The 17,954-nt window shown below is 37.6% G+C and overlaps 1 protein-coding gene across 8 annotated transcripts in view; it reads left to right on the top strand.

Annotated features, from left to right (window-relative positions):
* Positions 1-17,954, top strand: part of ALS2 (alsin Rho guanine nucleotide exchange factor ALS2) — a 76,260-nt gene that overhangs the window by 36,586 nt on the left and 21,720 nt on the right. For 5 of the 8 annotated variants that reach the window (XM_047721121.1, XM_047721120.1, XM_047721117.1 and 2 more), the window contains 12 exons: positions 893-1,064; positions 2,938-3,118; positions 6,072-6,137; positions 9,295-9,457; positions 13,229-13,360; positions 13,761-13,889; positions 14,425-14,495; positions 14,896-14,962; positions 15,304-15,506; positions 15,627-15,692; positions 16,768-16,866; positions 17,648-17,812. In XM_047721121.1, the coding sequence (XP_047577077.1) occupies positions 893-1,064; positions 2,938-3,118; positions 6,072-6,137; positions 9,295-9,457; positions 13,229-13,360; positions 13,761-13,889; positions 14,425-14,495; positions 14,896-14,962; positions 15,304-15,506; positions 15,627-15,692; positions 16,768-16,866; positions 17,648-17,812 (1,514 nt within the window). Of the gene's footprint in view, positions 1-892; positions 1,065-2,937; positions 3,222-6,071; positions 6,138-9,294; positions 9,458-13,228; positions 13,361-13,760; positions 13,890-14,424; positions 14,496-14,895; positions 14,963-15,303; positions 15,507-15,626; positions 15,693-16,767; positions 16,867-17,647; positions 17,813-17,954 lie in introns of those variants that run through there. The other 3 variants (XM_047721123.1, XM_047721122.1, XR_007125791.1) reach the window with 2 other exon arrangements.

The raw sequence follows: 17,954 nt of genomic DNA, 5'->3' as shown, positions 1-17,954 counted from the left end.
TTTCATATTTGTTTTTCTGGGTAAATGCATTAGCTATGAATGTATAGGGACAAAGTCTTTCTTGGTAAAGGCAACACTGGCCAAGATTTGGCTGCTGACCTATACACAGGCTGTTATTTCCGATGCACTTGACTCTTTGTAGTTGTTGGCCCTTGCTCCACATTCTTATGAAAAATCCCATAGTCCAGATAAATGAGGAAATACGCTGGTGAGAGGAGTGAGGCTTTAGTATGTATCATCAGTTACTATGGATATTAGTCTGCGTGGTCTGCAGCTTGGTTTGCTGGGTTTATAGTGATCTGTGTATACACTGATTATTTTTGTTAAGTGGTATAGTGGATAAATGACAAAAAGTCCCTTTTAAAGAAAATCCCTTTATGTTGCACTTTTAAGAGACAAGATAATTCCTAGACCCTTGATATTCCAGTACACAGTATAGAGATCCTCTCTGCTCTCATTTAACCTATTTCACAAAAAAGAGGATCCCGAAACATGTATCTCTATCGTTTGGATCTTTGTATATTTAGGGTGTCTGTGGTTCTAAGTACATGTAATATGAAATAAAAGATACTGTGGCAATAAAAGTATAGATATATGTGGTAATGTATAGGTCCAGATACACATATATAATAATGTTGTACTGGTAAACCAGCTCTAAAAAAAGACAAAACAAAACAAATAAGTCCCGATCTATAGTGTTTGGCATTTTTGGGGGGGTAATTTTACTATTGCCAGTTTCAAGCTACGGGTGATTTAATAACTAACTTGCAAAATTCTTGAATGTAAATATTCCATTTGGCTCCTGCCAGCCGATATGAGCCAGTTTTAGCACCCAGATTACTGCTAGTACATTATATTCTATCTTTAATCTTTTTCTCCTCCTCTGTTTCAGCTTGGATATATAAGCAGAGTGACAGCAGGAAAAGATAGCTATCTAGCTTTGGTGGACAAAAATGTTATGGGATATATTGCCAGTCTCCATGAGTTGGCTACTACGGAAAGACGATTCTATTCAAAACTAAGTGACATCAAATCTCAGATTCTCCGGCCTCTTCTCAGTTTAGGTAAGTAGAACGTCCCCCCACCCCCTCAGTTATCAGGACTCTTTATCTGTTCTTCCTGTAGCACAAATTAAAAAAAAAAAAAACTTGAGTTACAGGTTTCTTTCTTTCCATTCTCTTATTTTTGTACACAGGCTGTCAACCACTTACATACTGTTTCCACTTTGTCAGGAGCCCAGCTGCCCCTGAGTGTTCTACCACTCCCAGAGCTCTTTTTCCCTTGTGGAAATAGGAAGTGGAGCTTTTCAGAATATTCATGGTAGAGAAGCAGAAACAGCTTTGGGAAAGTTGATCTAGGAGCCAGACTTCAGAACAGCACTTCTGGCCCCACTAGTTCTAAGATATCTTATGTTGTACTACCTGACTTTTTCATTTTCTTTGTTCTAGTTCTTAGAATTACATCAAGTGGAGATTCGTCTGGATTTACAAGTAGTCTCTTAAACTGTGGACGAGAGTGTTCAGGGTCTTATCCAGCATTCCCGTGAACTGGTTAAATCTGATTCCTTTTATTAGCTGCAGTCAACAGGGAGGAGGGATTGAAGATGAAGATAATACAGAGGAATTGCAGTAGTTCTAGAGGGGTCTGCTGTCAGGATACACCAGATCCCTGGGTCTCCAGGAGGTTAGAAAGGCATACAGATGGAAGCGGGAGAAATGGCTCTTGAAGATCAGAGTTCACTTTTTTCAAGAATTTTTGTAGGTTTGGCCCTGTGCATAGAAAACGGAGAGGAAGTTTCTTTCTCTTTCTCTTTCCTGCATTCTGCCTTGTTTAGTATATCAGTTTTTCCACATTAAGTTGGCACTGGCTTGTGTGGGTCAGCCCATTTTTATAATGGGAAAACACTTATTTTTTCAAATAAGTAATATATAGTCTTTTAGAATGTGACCTTTGTAAGTTAGGGACTGTCTGCATTTTTTAATTTCTTGATTTTATTTTATCTTTTTTTTTTTTAATATCTTTTTTTTTTTTTAAAGTAATCTCTACACCCAACGTGGGGCTCAAACTCATGACTTGGAGATCAAGGTTTGCATGCTCTTCTGACTGGGCCAGTCAGGCATCCTAGTTAGTTTTAGTTTTTAATCTGTTTTGCCTTTTTTAAATGTCGTAGAGGCCTCTTCTATAAATTCTCTTCCAGTGGGTGGGCATAACACCACAGGAGACTGGCAAGGGGGAAAGCAGCAGTCCCAGCTGGAAGCTTCCTGGATTGCTCTGAAAGAAAAGTGAGACTGTCCTTTTCCCTGTCCTGATTCGTGATTTCTATGTTCTTCTTGCCTCATCTGCTCATCAGCCTCACTGCTTAGAGAGAAGTCCTGGAAATTAGGAACTTTGGACTGGGAAAAAGCAAATAACCCCCTGGTACTCTCTATAATAGTTCAGAGCAACCTGGTCAGTCTGATTTGGGGATTGCCCTCTCTTCACTGAAGTGTTGGGCTTGTCCAAGGGTCAGTAGAGCAGAAGTCAGTACAAAAAGTTGAAAACGTTAATGAAAATGTAACTACAAAAGTGCGCTTAATTCCTGGCTGTCACTTACCAGTTGTGTGAAATCAGATAGCTCACTTCCTTTTCTCCGGCATCAGATTACTTATCTTCAGAATGGGAGGAGAGTGAGATTTGCCCAGTGGTGCTCATGTTCAGCCTGCTGAGTCAGAAGCTATGGGAACCCTGTGCCTGTGTTCGTAACAAGTTTCTCAAGTGACTGGATTCTCTGGTCTCTGAAGTTCCTTTAACATTGTGATGATTTGAGTTCCACAGTTGAGAGTACATCTCAGCATGTTAAGTATTTTTAGAAAAGGGGGATTCATAATCTTGATCTTGAGAAGGTGTTCAGGTCGTGAGTCTTCAGGTTGTGTCATCATCATCATCACTCTGTTACAGAAAATTTGGGCACCGCAAGCACAGTCCAGCTGTTGCAGGAGGTGGCAAGCCGTTTCAGCAAGCTGTGTTACCTGATTGGTCAGCACGGAGCCTCACTGAGCAACTTCCTCCATGGGATAAAGGAAGCCCGGAGTTTGGTCATCCTGAAGCATGCAAGTCTCTTCTTGGATAGTTATACAGAGCAAGTATCCAGTCCCGTGTCATGTTCAGTCTCTGCAGGGTTATTCTGCCAAGGAGAACAGCTCCTTAATCAGAAGAGACTAGATTAGGGACAGTGATATAAGGTAATAGAAATTGCAAAGCAGTATTTTAATCTTAAGCCAACTGTAGTTCTGCATTGCTAAAGTTTCAGTTTTCTTTAAGTGGAAAAAAGGTTGAAAAATAATGAATTACATTTCTTTTTGTAGTCTAGCAGAATGATTGATAGTGTTTAATTTACATGAAATATTCTTAATTTACATAAAATATACTATAATAAATATGGTTCTTTAGAGAACAATTTCGCTTACTTTAGTAAATTATGATAAAATTAGAAGAAATAAGTAACTAAACAAATTATTCTAAGACCAACTGCTAATGGTAAATATGGAATTGTTCCAGTGTCTCTTTTTTATTGTTGTGTAAATGGAGGGTTAAAAGAGACCATACTATCTTCAAAACAAGGATATTTCCTTAATAAAATCTACCATAAGTTATCCAAGATTCTTTTAATTTTTTCAAACAAAATATTCTAAGTGTATTTGAAAATTTAAAAATTTCTCACTTTTTCTTCATTTATTCTTTGCCATTTTGATGTGAGGCCTAATTTGTTATTTTAATGCATATTAAAATGACATCAGTGCTGTTGATCTGAAGTGAAAGTTTTATTCTTTATTAATACCTCATCCACTTAGCAAGTATGGACCGAGCACCCACTAAGTGCCAGGCACTTTGTTGCGCTCTAAGATTACACAGCCACAGCCAGGAGCCAGTGAAAAGGAGTTCATATTCTGTTGGTGTTTTATTTAGGTTATTTTTAATATTAGTGATGATGTTTATTATCGAAAATTATATAAATAAGAATAGTCAAAAAGATACTTAAAGTTGCCCGCAATTCCAGCACCAGAAATAACCATTGTTAATTTTAGTGTACTTCCTTTCAGATTTATGCATATATATGTGGAGAGATGCATGTGATTTTAATTGTAAGCAATATTAAATATATTTGAAGATATTGTCTGAGAGGAAATACCCTAGTTGCAGTCTCTCGTATTCTTTCAGGCATGAAAAATAACATAAATTGATACCAGTGTACTTTTCATTTTGGCGGGTGGGAAGAGGGAGAGAGAGAATCTTAAGCAGACTCCAGTGCAGGGCTCAGTCTCCTGACCCTGAGATCATGACCTGAGCCAAAATCAAGAGTTGGATGCTTAACTGGCTGAGCCTCTCAGGCACCCCCAATTTACTTTTTTTTTTTTTTAAAGATTTTATTTATTTATTTCACAGAGATCACAAGTAGGCAGAGAAGCAGGCAGAGAGAGATAGGAGGAAGCAGACTCTCTGCTAAGCAGAGAGCCTGATGCGGGGCTTGATCCCAGGACCCTGGGATCATGACCTGAGCTGAAGGCAGAGGCTTTAACCCACTGAGCCTCCCAGGCGCCCCCCCAATTTACTTTTTTAAAGTAGATTTTGTTTGCATAAGGGTTTCAGCTTTTGCTATTGTAGTTCTTTTTTGTCTTACTTATCTCACAATTTTTAAAAAAATTTCTTGTTCTCTGATACTTCAGGACTTAGAGATGCTTTTATTTTGATACTTCGGACTATCTTTTAATGTAATTTATTCATATAGATGAGGCAAGTAAAAAAAAAAACCTTGATTTGTTTATGAGTTTTTAAAATATTTATTTATTTAAATATTTTATTTATTTATTTGACAGACAGCGAGAGCAGGAACACAAGCAGGGGAAGTGGGAGAGGGAGAAGCAGGCTTCCTGCCGAGCAGGGAGCCCAGTGTAGGGCTCCATCCTAGGACCCTGGCCTAGGGATCACGACCTGAGCCAAAGGCAGACTACCTAATGACTGAGCCACCCAGGCGCCACTGCTTATGAATTTTAGAAGTTACTTTTAATTGTGGTAAAACACACATAACATTTAATTTATTATCAGGACCCCCCCCTTTTTTTTTTTTTAAAGATTTTTCATTTATTTGAGAGAGAGAGAGAGAGAACATGAGTGGGGATGGGCAGAGGAAGAGGTAGAAGCAGACTCCCCGGGAGCCTCATGTGGGGCTGGGTCCCAGAACCCTGAGATCATCACCTGAGCTGAAGTCGGACACTTAACCTAGTAAGCCACAGAGCCTCCCCACATCAAGATCATTTTTAAGTGTAAGGTACCTTGGGTTATTTTGAATAGGAATTTGCCTTCTCTTGAAGTCCGTTGATTCCATTTTGCCATTCTGGGAATATGGTAGAAATGTACACGCATCAAACAGTATATCAAGACATTCTGTAACAGTAGATCAAAACTTAACTGACATTTTCTAATAGTTTCACTTGAGCTCTTTTAACATATTTTCTTCTCTTCTCTCGTTTATTTCTGAAGACTTAATTTTCATTAAAAATCAACTATTTTAATTATATTTTCTCATGTTTGTTAAGTTAGTAAAGTAAAGGAGCGCTTGGTGGCTCAGTTGTTAAAGCATCTGCTTTCGACTCAGGTTATGATCCCAGGGTCCTGGGATCGAGCCCTGCATCAGGCTCCCTGCTTCACGGGGAGCCTGCTTGTCCCTCTCTGCCTGCTTTGCCTGCTCCCTCTGCTGGGTACGCTTGCTTACTTTCTCTCTCTCTCTGTCAAATAAATAAAAAAATCTATGAAGCAAATCCTAGCATCTTCTGCATAATTTTAGTTGTATTTTAAATTTACAATTATATTAACATCTTTATTAAAATGTTTTTTTCCCCTCATTATTGTGATTATCACATAATCTGCCCTTCTTTTCAGTCAAGTCCGTTCATGACTGTAATGTTGACATCACAAAAGTTCTGAAAGTTATTGGTGAGACCAAGAAGTACCTGCTCCAGATGCTTGTTATGTAAATTTGTTCTTCAGAATTTTCATTTAATGCTAATGTATGTGTGTTTTCTTTTTTGCTCAAGGTATTGCACATCTATTACAAATTTCCTGGTTATGGGAGGATTCCAGCTTCTTGCTAAGCCCGCCATGTAAGCAAATACATATCTTCCAATTACCATTCTAACAAACAAAGATCATATATTATAGTGTTCTGTGTTTCTGAGTGCCCAGGAAAAGTTTTGGCATAATCATTTTATCAAATGACTCAAAGTGTAGACTTTCACTAACTCTTACAGAAGACAGGTATTATTAGCCCCTGATTATCATTGGAAGTCGTATGGTACTGAAAAAACAGGATCTGGGTCCTTCTTTATTATCCCTGAGACGGTGGACAACTCTCTTAACCAAATTGAGTCTAATTTTTTTCATCTGAAAAATGGAAATGTTTTTTCCCCTGCTTGTGAGTAGCAAATAATGTATGTGATGGTATAGAGAAAAACACAAAGTGTTACGCAAATACAAAGATTTTGCGTTTAGCTTTTGGATAATAAATATAAAAGGCCCCTTACATGAGGCTGATCATTCTGAACAATGTAGATTCTTAACGAGTATTGACCTAGAGACAAAAGCAAGTTTAAAAAATTCAGTTATATTTTAAAAAGTCAGTATATCAAATATGTACTCACAACCCAGATTTAATAGATGTTAATATCTTGCTATGTTTGCCTTTGATCTTATACCCTAACATAGTAATAACACCCTTGTCTTACTTCTGATCTTCAAGGGAAATAGTTTTAGTATTTCCCATTAAAGATGATTGCCTTAGGTTTTTGGTAAATATCACTTATAGTGTTACAGGTCTCCTTTCTTAAAAAAGGAAGGGGGGATTGTTCTTTCCATTCCTGAAAGTTGAAGAGCAATAGATTTTTTTAATGGTAAACATCCTTGAGTTCCCAAGATAAATTTAGTGATCTGCCTGTATTAGTTTTTCAGTACATTGCTGGATTCAATTTGCTGATACTTAAGATTTTGCATCTATATGAATGTGAAGTTTTCCTTTTCTGAACTTGAAGTTTTGGTAAGAAGATTGCACTAGCAGTTATAAAGTGGGTGTGGGAACCTTGTTTTTCTGGAATAGTTTGCATGAGATAGAGAATATCTGTACTTTGAGATTTTGTAGAATTCATCTGTAAAAACATACGGCTTTTGGGGGGCATTTCTAAAGGGAGTTTTAAACTACTGACTTAATTTCTTGGATGAATAGATCTGTTCAGGACTTTATTTCTTCTTGTGGCTTTAATTATTTATATTTTTCTGGAAAATTATTGCATCCAAGCTTTCAAATTTATTGGTATAATATTGCTACCATTTTCTTAAGATGTTTTTACCTCCATAATAACTGCAGTTTTATCCCCTATTTTTCATTGTTCTTATTTATTTGAGTCTTTTTTTTATCTTAGTTTTGTCAGCAGTTTACCCTCTTTAATTTTCTTTTCAAAGATTAAGCTTTAGTTACTTCTTTCTTTGTTTTCTATTCCACTAATTTCTCCCTTTTTAAAAAAATTTTATTTGCGAGAGAGAGAGAGCAAGCTCAAGTGGGTGGAGGGCGGAGGGATAAGCAGACTCCCTGCTAAGTGCAGAGCCCGACACAGGGCTCCATCCCAGGGCCCTGAGATCGTGACCTGAGCTGGAGGCAGACTCTTAACAAACTGAGCCACCCAGGCGCCCCTAATGTGTTAATTTTTGAGTAACACATACAAACCCAGCCACGTAAGGGGAAAGCAGTATTGCCACTATTGGATTAAAACTCCCAAGAGAAGGTAAGCCAAACAGTCCCTGGTTCAGGTTTCCTGAGAACATACAAGGCCCTTTTGGGGAAAGTCCATAGGCCAAGGACCTGAGTGAATCCTGAAAAGTAATAGGACTTAAAAGAGTGGGAACATTTTGGTGCAGTACTGGGCATCCAGAAGAAATGTGGTCATAGTAGGTATGTGTTCAACATGTGCTATTTCAGTCTCTCAGGAGCAGGTTAAAGCAGAGCAGTTCTGTGGGGTTAAGTGAGTGTCCTTAGCTGATCTCAGCAGCAGAACATGTAGGAGGAAGAACATGTAGGAGGAAAGAACATCCACACAAGCCAAATATAAATAATAATCTGGGTCATGTTCCCCAAGGCACCCTCAGATCTCTTAATTGCGTTATAAGACAGTCCACTTTGTGCTATTGAACTTCTGGGCTCCTGGAAATTATTACGTATTTTCCATTCCAAGATAATATTTCATAATTTCAGAACTAAACATGTATTTTTTAGTTCTCTAAGAGATTATAAAATGATTCATTCTTGCTTATAGTCTTGCGTGACATTGTCTAATACGAAGCCTTGTGGGTAAGAATTGTAATATAATGCTTGTAAAGCACTCGGGGTAGTACCGGGCACATAATTACTGCTTATTAAGGGGCAGATAATAACTACTATTCCGTCCCACCAACTGTTACTTCTTTCACATCTTCTTTTTTCTTCTTTCACATCTTTTATGTATTTTGGTCTGATCATTGTCTCAGTGGGTTATTGATCACCATTAAAATTTGCAAAAAATTTTAATAATGAACTTAAATGAAACTAAATATAAAAACTAAATGTTGACTTCAGTTTAAAATGATTTTGAAGATTTCAGCATTGCAGTCTTCACACATAGAATTAGCTCTACTGTTTCCTGTTAATTGTAGTACTGGTACCTACAGCTTTTCATTACTCTCTTGTAATAAATTTGTATTAGGTGTAGAAAAAAAAGAAGAAATTAGAAGTACTTTAGTATATGTGCTGCCAAAGCGAGCACTAAATAGAAGTATTTTAATATTATGTGTCAGTTGTGTTGGAGCAAAGAGCTTTGTTTTTCTCCATTATTTCTGTTTAGAACCACTGATTAGAGCAATTAGTCTTGCCATTTATTGCTGTGACTTTTGGCTTGGAAATTAACAGGTAATGGTGTCAGCTGGTCTCCAGTTATTCCCTGAAACTGCGGGATGCATGATTCATTTCCTAGAACTCAAGGTGTAGTTTATGATTAACCGTCTCTATTATAGAGTTACTATTGCTACCATATGCTGCTTTTCATATGCAAAAATCTATTTTATAGGCAGGGGAAATTCGGTTAATTTTACCTACTTATTTCATTGTATTTATAATCTACTGTCATAGCACCTAAAAATGTGCATTCTGAAAAAAGTAGTGAAATATATCTATTCAATATCATGCATATTTCAATACCAAAAAGATTAACTAAATTTCCTTTTTTCCTCTATCTCCAGTGATTTCCTAAATAAAAACCAAGAGCTGTTAGAAGATTTATCAGAAGTAAATGATGAGAACACCCAATTGATGGAAATACTGAATACTCTGTTTTTCTTGCCAATCAGACGACTTCATAATTATGCAAAAGTTTTGCTAAAGCTTGCTACTTGTTTTGAAGTGGTAAGCTCCCATAAGTATCTCATTTGAACTCTTGGGAAAGCCGAGGATCATGGTTGTTTGTTTGGATTGTGCTACCCCAAGACCTCAGACTCCACTAATTTACTATTTGTATGTGTCTAATTAAATTAATTTGTCTTCAAGAACATGAAAGAAGAAAGTTTGTAGGTAAATCAAGTTCTCTTTGCTGTTGATTGGGTTTCTTTTTGGGACCTTCCCAAGATTAATTTTATATTCATTTTTTGAAACTGTATCTGAAGTCGAGACCCAGTTATGCTACTCACTCAATAGTTATCGAAGTTTATTGAGTGCATACTAATCCAGGTTGCAGAGAGCTCTTTAAAACCCTGGCCTTCTGTATAATAAGATCCCTGTAAGGCAGTGGAGTTATCCTGGCCAGGACTCAGGATAGACTCATGCCAGGGATTCTGGTCACCTTAGCATACGCTCTGAGAAATCAGTGTTATAGGACTTTCTCATAGGTTAAGTGGTCCACTTTTTGTATGAAATGAGTTGAGTAGAGTCCTAGAAAATTAGTACCACTGTAGGATACGGTGTATGTTAAAGCTGGTCCTGAGACATTGACCTTTGAAACTGTACTAAAATGTGTAGTTTCATTTTATTCCCACTCTGAAGTGCTCCAGAGAAACCAGGATGATTCTAGGGTCTCCTATACCTTAGAATCTTCTAAATCCCAGAAATTACCTCCTGATTTGGACAAATTGCAGTCTCTAGAGTACCCTCAAACTGCTGTGGGCTTTTTACATTTGATTCTACTGTGGTGTCATAGATCTTTTCTTTCGTCTGATTTCAATGTTAACTCAAACTGATGTAGTTTTAACAATGAAGGTTTGAGCTACACAGGTAACCCACTGAGCTGCAAATGTCATCTCAATGTATCTTCAGTTAATCGAAGGTCTTCCCCCATTAGACCAGCTAAGAACTATTCAGGGGGTCTGGTATGACAGTTTCCAGTCTGAAGGGTCCTAAATCTGTGTGAAAAACCAGACTCTTTAGTTTGGCATTTAAGGCTCTTGATAATCTGATACTGTCTTTTGTTTCTAGCCTTATCTGGTTTGTTTAGATCCCTGACTGAACATCATACATGTTTTATATTTCCTTCATGAGACACTCTACCGCTATCCTCATTATGGAAAAATTTCAAGGCCTGGGTCAAAAGTCATTTTATCATGAAAATGAAGCCCTCTCTGACTATACCACATTCCCTCCTCTTCCAGTCTTTGAATTAGTTTCTCCTTTCTCTGTGCTTTGTTAGTACTCTCTTTCAACATTATTCTCTTATTATGATCTGTAGGACTGGGGATCAAAATCATCTGGGGAAATTTTTTCAAAACACATGGCCATATCCCAACACTGCACATTATTATTTAGTAAATCTCAGGTACAGCTTAGACATCATATATACCTATAAATTTCTCTAGGTAAAAACACCTGATATTTATTAAATGCATTCCATGTGCCAGGTACTAAGCACGTTACATGTATTCATTTAATCCCCATGTCAACCCTGTGAAATAGATATTATTATTATTATTATTATTATTATTATTATCCCCTTTCATCAGATGGAAGAATTGAGGCACAGCTGACAATTGGTCAAGCTAGAATTTCTATCCAAAGGCTCCAGAGTCTTTTATTTTAACCACTTTACTATATTGTCTCTTCTGATAGATAACCTGTTAACAAAACCATTGCATTATTCTGCTGTGTTGTATATTTTTCTATCTTTTCTGCCTTGTTTTAAGCTCCCAGAAGACAACGATTGTACCTTATTTTATTTTTTTTATGCCTGACACTCAGCAGAATATTCTGTATGTAGTACATGCCATTAAATGTCTTTTAAATGAATGGAAAATGAATATGAATCACTGTAAGAATTGTGGAATATAAAGTAATTACTCATGGACATGAGGGGTCATCCTTTTGTTTTACCTTCTGCTGTCTTTCCATCTAGCATAGCAATTATGCCCTGTCCTGTACTTGGTTACCCAAGCTTGGCCCACAAACCCCTGGGGGTTCCAAAGACCCTTTCAGAGGGGTCACAAGATCAGACTATTTTCAGGACAATAGTAAGACATTTGCTTTTCCATGGTGTGTCATTTGCACCAATGGTGCAGAAGTAAGGGTGGACAAAACTGCTGGCTCCTTAGCATGAATCAGGGCAGTGGCACCAGACTCGTCGCTGTGTTCTTATGCTGCCATGTGCTTGCAGTTAAAAAAGCAAAAGCAGTAAAAATAGGCCGGTTTCACTTAGAAATACTCTTGGTGACACAGCAAAAATTATTAATCTTATTTAACCTCAACCAGTGACTTTTTTTTTTCTTTCTTTCTTTTTTTTTAGTTATAATTGACTTGTTACATTCTGTTTTCAGGTATCCCACATAATAATTCGCTAGAGAGATGTATTGTGAAATGATCATCCACAATAAATCTCGTTAACATCCATCACCACACACACAGAAATACTTATCTTTTAAGATTCTGTGTGATGGGATGGGAGTATGCAGAGCAGCTCTGCTACATACCAGAGTAGAGAGGTTTTTCAAGAAAACACAAGATCTCTATTGTTTGAGTTGAGAGCTGGTTTTTGTTTTTGTGTTTGTTTTTTAACTTGAAAGAACAGTTGACAGATAACTGTGTTTATTCAGATTTGGGTATTAGGCAGATATTTTCTCAAAAATGAGTAAATGAACCTGTCACTTCAAGGAGAACAACTGACTATTTGTGGCGAATGATAAAATCTGAACTCTGAAGCAAAAAGTAAAATGTGGGAAGCATGTATGTTTCACTGTTGAGTTTGGCAGTTTCCCAGTACTTGACAACTTTTTCTGATGAGATTGGTGATAATATTAACATAGAATTTTTGATGTTTTATAATAAAATGTATCAACATTTGGAAGGTCTGCATAACTCAGTGAACCAGTATTTTTCCAGAAGTCTAATCCACATGCTATAAAATCATGTGTAAGTAAAAGATCTATCCAAAGTGTAAGATTGATCAGTGGATTTAATTTAACAGTAGAAAAAGTTTGATTAATATAGTTTCACATTCCACATTTCCACTACTCTTTAAGAACCTACCACTTAACAACTTTTGGTTTAGTTTCAAAGACGTCCACTATTATTTGAAATGGCTGTAAAAATAATCCTAGCCTTCCAACTATATATCCTTATAAAGTAAGATTTTCTGCATCTGTTTCAACCAACAGATTAAATCAGTAACAAATGGAAATCTGTCATCTTGTCAGCCAGATAATAAGTAGATTTGAAAAACTGTAGAATAATGCTGCTTTTCTCACTAAGCATTTTGTTGTTGTTTTGGAAAATATATTTTTCATTTAAACTGGTACTGTATTTGAAGTGAGTTAATAAAGATTAAAAGTTATTTTTATTTTCTAGTATGGTAAATGTCAGTAGATATAGCCCGGATAAGCAAAATAGAGGGCCTTCCCGAGACCAAAACATTTGAGAATTCCTCCCCTATTCTGAATTCTCTGCTGCTTTCCTCACTGATAACTGTCTAAGGAGTTTGTTTGTTTCTGTCCCCTGGAATTATGCCTCTGTTTCATATATACATGTATGGTAGAATGTTCTGGAACCAATCTTCTTTCAGCTCAGCCCCCTTTAGTGCACCACGTCTGTTCTTCATTTGGATTTCTTCCCTAAATTTAATACTGTATCAACACCACACTGAGATTCTGGACAATTGTTTTATATTCTTTTTCTCCCCCTTCCCCCTTGATTGGCTTTCAGACATCTCCGGACTACCAGAAACTGCAGGATTCCAGTTCTTGTTACGAGTCTCTTGCTCTCCATCTCGGCAGGAAAAGGAAGGAAGCTGAGTACACACTGGGATTCTGGAAGACCTTTCCCGGGAAGATGACGGTAAACCATGCCAGTTGTCATTACCCCAGCAAACAGCAGGCGTATCCCTAACAAATGTCAAATTTTCTCCTTTCCTCACTTGTTTATGATAATGTTTTAATGAGCCCTTTTCTAAGGGTGGTCAAAGGAGCACAGCAATAAGAGCTCTAGACCTCAGCACCTACCCTCATTTCTAGGAGTCCTCTCTGAACACATAACACTCCTTGTTTGTTCCTGTGTTTTTCTTCATTTCCTTCGAGTGCCTTTATTAAATGTTCAGATCCTGTCTAACTTCAGGTTTAACACCAATCTAAGCTATGAGGCACAAATTCTCCTAAGTGTGATTTGTGTCTTTTTCATTTTCTCTTTGTGTGCTAACATAATTCTGATGGTTCACTTATGTGTCTGTGTTCAACTCCAGGATTCCTTGAGGAAGCCAGAGCGTCGGCTGCTCTGCGAGAGCAGTAACCGAGCCCTGTCTCTGCAGCATGCTGGAAGGTTTTCTGTGAACTGGTTCATCCTCTTTAACGATGCCCTAGTCCATGCCCAGGTATGTCAGATTTGTAACTTTTACTTAATTAAGCCATCACTTTGTAGTAAAAATACTGTGATTTTGCTGAAACTGTTGAATAAAAGAGAATGTTTGGGGCACCTGGGTGGCTCAGTGGGTTAAGCCTCTGCCTTCGGCTCAGGTCATGATCTCAGGGTCCTGGGATTGAGCCCCATATCAGGCTCTCTGCTCAGCAGGGAGCCTGCTTCCCTCTCTGCCTGCTGCTCTGCCAACTTGTGATCTCTCTCTATCAAATAAATAAAATTAAAAAAAAAAAGAATGTTCAGCTTGCATTTGTGGTATGAGCCACATTTCAGGGAGCTCTTTTAGTTTCCAGCTTGAAATGAATATCAGCCATGTGAAGCGGTCCTTGTAGCAGAGATGGCAAGACCCACTGGGATTAGCTATGTTATGGGGACTCTGTGTCCGAGATGTGGCACCGATGTGGACTCAGCCATTTGAAAGGGGTTATATAGCAGAGACTCCAGGGCCCACATGAGCTTTCTCAGATATGTCTCCGTGTTCTTTCTTTCAGTTTTCCACACATCATGTTTTCCCTTTGGCTACGCTATGGGCAGAGCCACTTTCTGAAGAAGCTGGTGGTGTGTAAGTGTGTCCCCTTTCCCAGGCCCTCATCCTCATTCTCTCCCTCTGCTACCTAGGTGGTTTCCTTAGACATGAAAAAAAGCTCAGGAGTCCTCCCCATTCTGCATAATGAGGCTCACTTTCTTGGCCTATAGATCGTAAAATGGCCTGTTGGGAAGATCATAGCTGATCATAAGTGATGGAAGGGCTTCTCCATTGCTCACATCCCCATTGTGCAACACAGAGCAAATTGATTCTGTGTCCTTTCTATCTCCTACTGTGAGAACCAAACCCAGGGCATGTCTGCATTTACATTTAATTGATTTCTGCTTCTCTTGAAACAAGTTGCTTTTCATATTTGAGGAGTGATACTATGACGGGTTGTCATACCTATCGGTATTTATCCTTGTGAACATTTTAGGAATGGCTTAAAGATAACTACACCCGAGGAGCAGTTCACTCTCATTTCATCAACACCCCAGGAAAAGGTTAGTCCATGATGATATTTTCTTTTGATCTTTTGGCCTGGCTACTTTTGTCTCTTATGCTAGGAAAGAAAAGATAAAAATTGTTCTTCCTTGGCTAATGATCCATAATTATCTGGTAAGTCTTCGTTAAACCAAGACTATAAGTTTGTTTTTTTGTTTTTTAATGTGACTTAATTTGAAACATCCAGCAGTGAATTCCAAGAACCAATCAGGATTACTCAATAAGAAAAGCATTAGGAGACGGAAAAATTATTCCCAGCAAGGAGAGCTATGAGGATTTAAAGCAGTGCTTGAATGAGTTATTGCCTTAAGCTTATTGACACTTACTTTTTTGTTCCTAGACTAAGTGGCTACGGGCTATAAGCCAAGCTGTGGATCAGGCTTTGAGGGGAACATCTGATCTTCCCCCTTACGGAAGTGGCAGCGGTATTCAGAGGCAGGAACCACCCATCTCACGCAGTGCCAAATACACTTTCTACAAGGATCCTCGCCTGAAGGATGCGACCTATGATGGACGCTGGCTTTCAGGGAAGCCTCATGGCAGGTGAAAACCTTTAAGATTTATGCGTGGGGTGAAGGGATGATAGCCTGATTCGATACTGAAAAAGTATCGGTTCTCTGAAACATTCATTGATGTGTATTATTTTTTGCTTATGCTTTCCAGAGGGGTTTTGAAGTGGCCAGATGGGAAGATGTATTCTGGCATGTTCAGGAATGGCTTGGAAGATGGGTAAGAAGATTGTATAAAACATAAGAGTGAATTCAGCTTTAGCTCACTGATGATACTGTTAATGTATTAGGAGTTATTTTCAAAACAAATAGATTTTTGTTTTGTTTTTTAGAAATGCATGCAGTGTACTAGGGCTTACAATGTGGGTGTGTGATCATAAGAGGGCTTAGAATGTAGGAAGCAGCCTTGGTTTACCTGGAGTGAATCATTTACCTTGATAGCCTTGTGACCTCAAGTGACACAGCCCTTCTGTATGTTAAAGTGGGACTGTCATCTGTCCATTTCTCAATGGTGAAGACTGAGAACCTGGGTAATATTGATGGGGAACTGTTGAGATAGTAGTGCCCTTTATACAAAGGCATAGACAGATTTTCCTTTCAGTAGTTATACTTTTTTTTCCTTTCAGTAATTTTAAGTCATCTTTAATTTCTGGGATATGCTAAAGGAGAGATCTTCTACATGATGTATTATCCTAATGCTACTTAAGTGACATTATTTTTGTATAAGCTTGTCATGTTTTCTAACACAAAATATTTGCACAATAAATTATGGCAGTGAAGTATTTTATATTATGTAAGAAAAGTAATTTACTTTACTATATGAAAAAGATTACTATACAAATTGGATAGATTTTTGTGTGTGATGATGTAAATTTTTATAATGTCTTTTAGTCTCCTTTTAATGGAATTTTGCAATGAAAGGAGACTTTAGATAATCTCATTTACATCCCCCCCCCCCCCCACAATGCATGGATGAGGGAGGTGGGTATCTGTGCTTATCCAAGGTGATGTGGCTCCTTAGTAGCAGAAAGGCTTAGGACATAGGTTTTCTGTTTTTCACTGGAGTTAGGCTGAAACATGTCTCTGTGTAGTGGGATTGAGTCCTCATTCCTTTAAACTTGCAGGTAGTTTGGTATCATAATAGATACATTTTAAACCAAAATCTCATTTACCCCTTTCCGCCATAGGTAGTTCTTTTTCCTTTTCTCCTTGTTAAAATGTTTACAAGTACATCTGTAGAAAAGGTCAATATGTCCCAAATGTATCGTTTGATCCTTTTTTACCCTCTGCGATAGATACGGAGAATACAGAATCCCAAACAAAGCATTGAACAAAGAAGACCATTATGTGGGCCATTGGAAAGAAGGAAAAATGTGTGGTCAAGGAGTCTATAGGTAATAACATTGGAAAGGTTGTTGGGCTGGTGTTGCTTTTTCAAAGACTCATTTAGACTTAAATGTTTGTGTAGCCAGAATTTCCAAGAAGTAAGTAAATTTTATTTATTCTTTTTATGACTGAAACTGTTTAAAAAATCTTATAAAGGTAACTTCTTATCTATCACAAGATGAAAATATTAGGTTATTTTTTAGTTTTCTACAAAACTGTATAAACCTTAGAAACCTTACTTTATCATAAAATCTGCTAAATGTCTTCCTTTTAAATTTATCTTATATTTATTAAACAACTCTAACATGGACAAAGCCTATCATTCTTTCAGAGATTACTCATTATTTAATTTTCCCGTGAGGGATTAATGCAATTTTTCTGGGTACCTCTGTCGCTCAGTTGGTTAAGCAACTGCGTTTGGCTCAGGTCGTGATCCCAGAGTCCCTGGATCGAGTTCCGCATTGGGCTTCCAGCTCCACAAGGAGTCTGCTTCTCCCTTTGACCTTCTCCCCTCTTATGCTCTCTCTCACTCTCTAATAAATAAATAAAATATTTTAAAAAAATACACGTTTTCCCCTGTGTTAACACGGAATACCATCCATGATGTCTAATTTCTAAGCCTCATTCATTCAAATATGAAAAATTTTGATTGGTGAAAAATAATCATATAAATAAATAATTACAGCTACCAGTGGGACATGAGTATAATTTTGAATTTCCTAAACTTTGTAAAAATGAGCATCAGAATTCAGTGTTTTTGTGATCTTTATCCATTCTTTGTAACCACAGTTATGCCTCTGGTGAAGTGTTTGAAGGCTGTTTTCAAGATAACATGCGTCATGGTCATGGTCTCCTGAGAAGTGGAAAATTGACTTCCTCTTCTCCCAGCATGTTCATTGGCCAGTGGGTAATGGATAAGAAAGCAGGATATGGTGTCTTTGATGATATCACTAGGTACAGTATTCTACTTCTAATCTCAACATTGAGTGATAGAGGATAAAATTCCTGTACTTCCCAGTAACAGCGATGCTTTTATGAAGGCTCAGCTAAGATCTTAATTAGACAGTATTGAGACATTTTTCAGTAAGACAACACA

This window comes from Lutra lutra, chromosome 3 (assembly GCF_902655055.1).
Source record: "Lutra lutra chromosome 3, mLutLut1.2, whole genome shotgun sequence".
NCBI lineage: Eukaryota > Metazoa > Chordata > Mammalia > Carnivora > Mustelidae > Lutra > Lutra lutra.
Note: the sequence above shows the minus strand (reverse complement) of the source record. Positions and strands in the feature narration are given on the sequence as shown.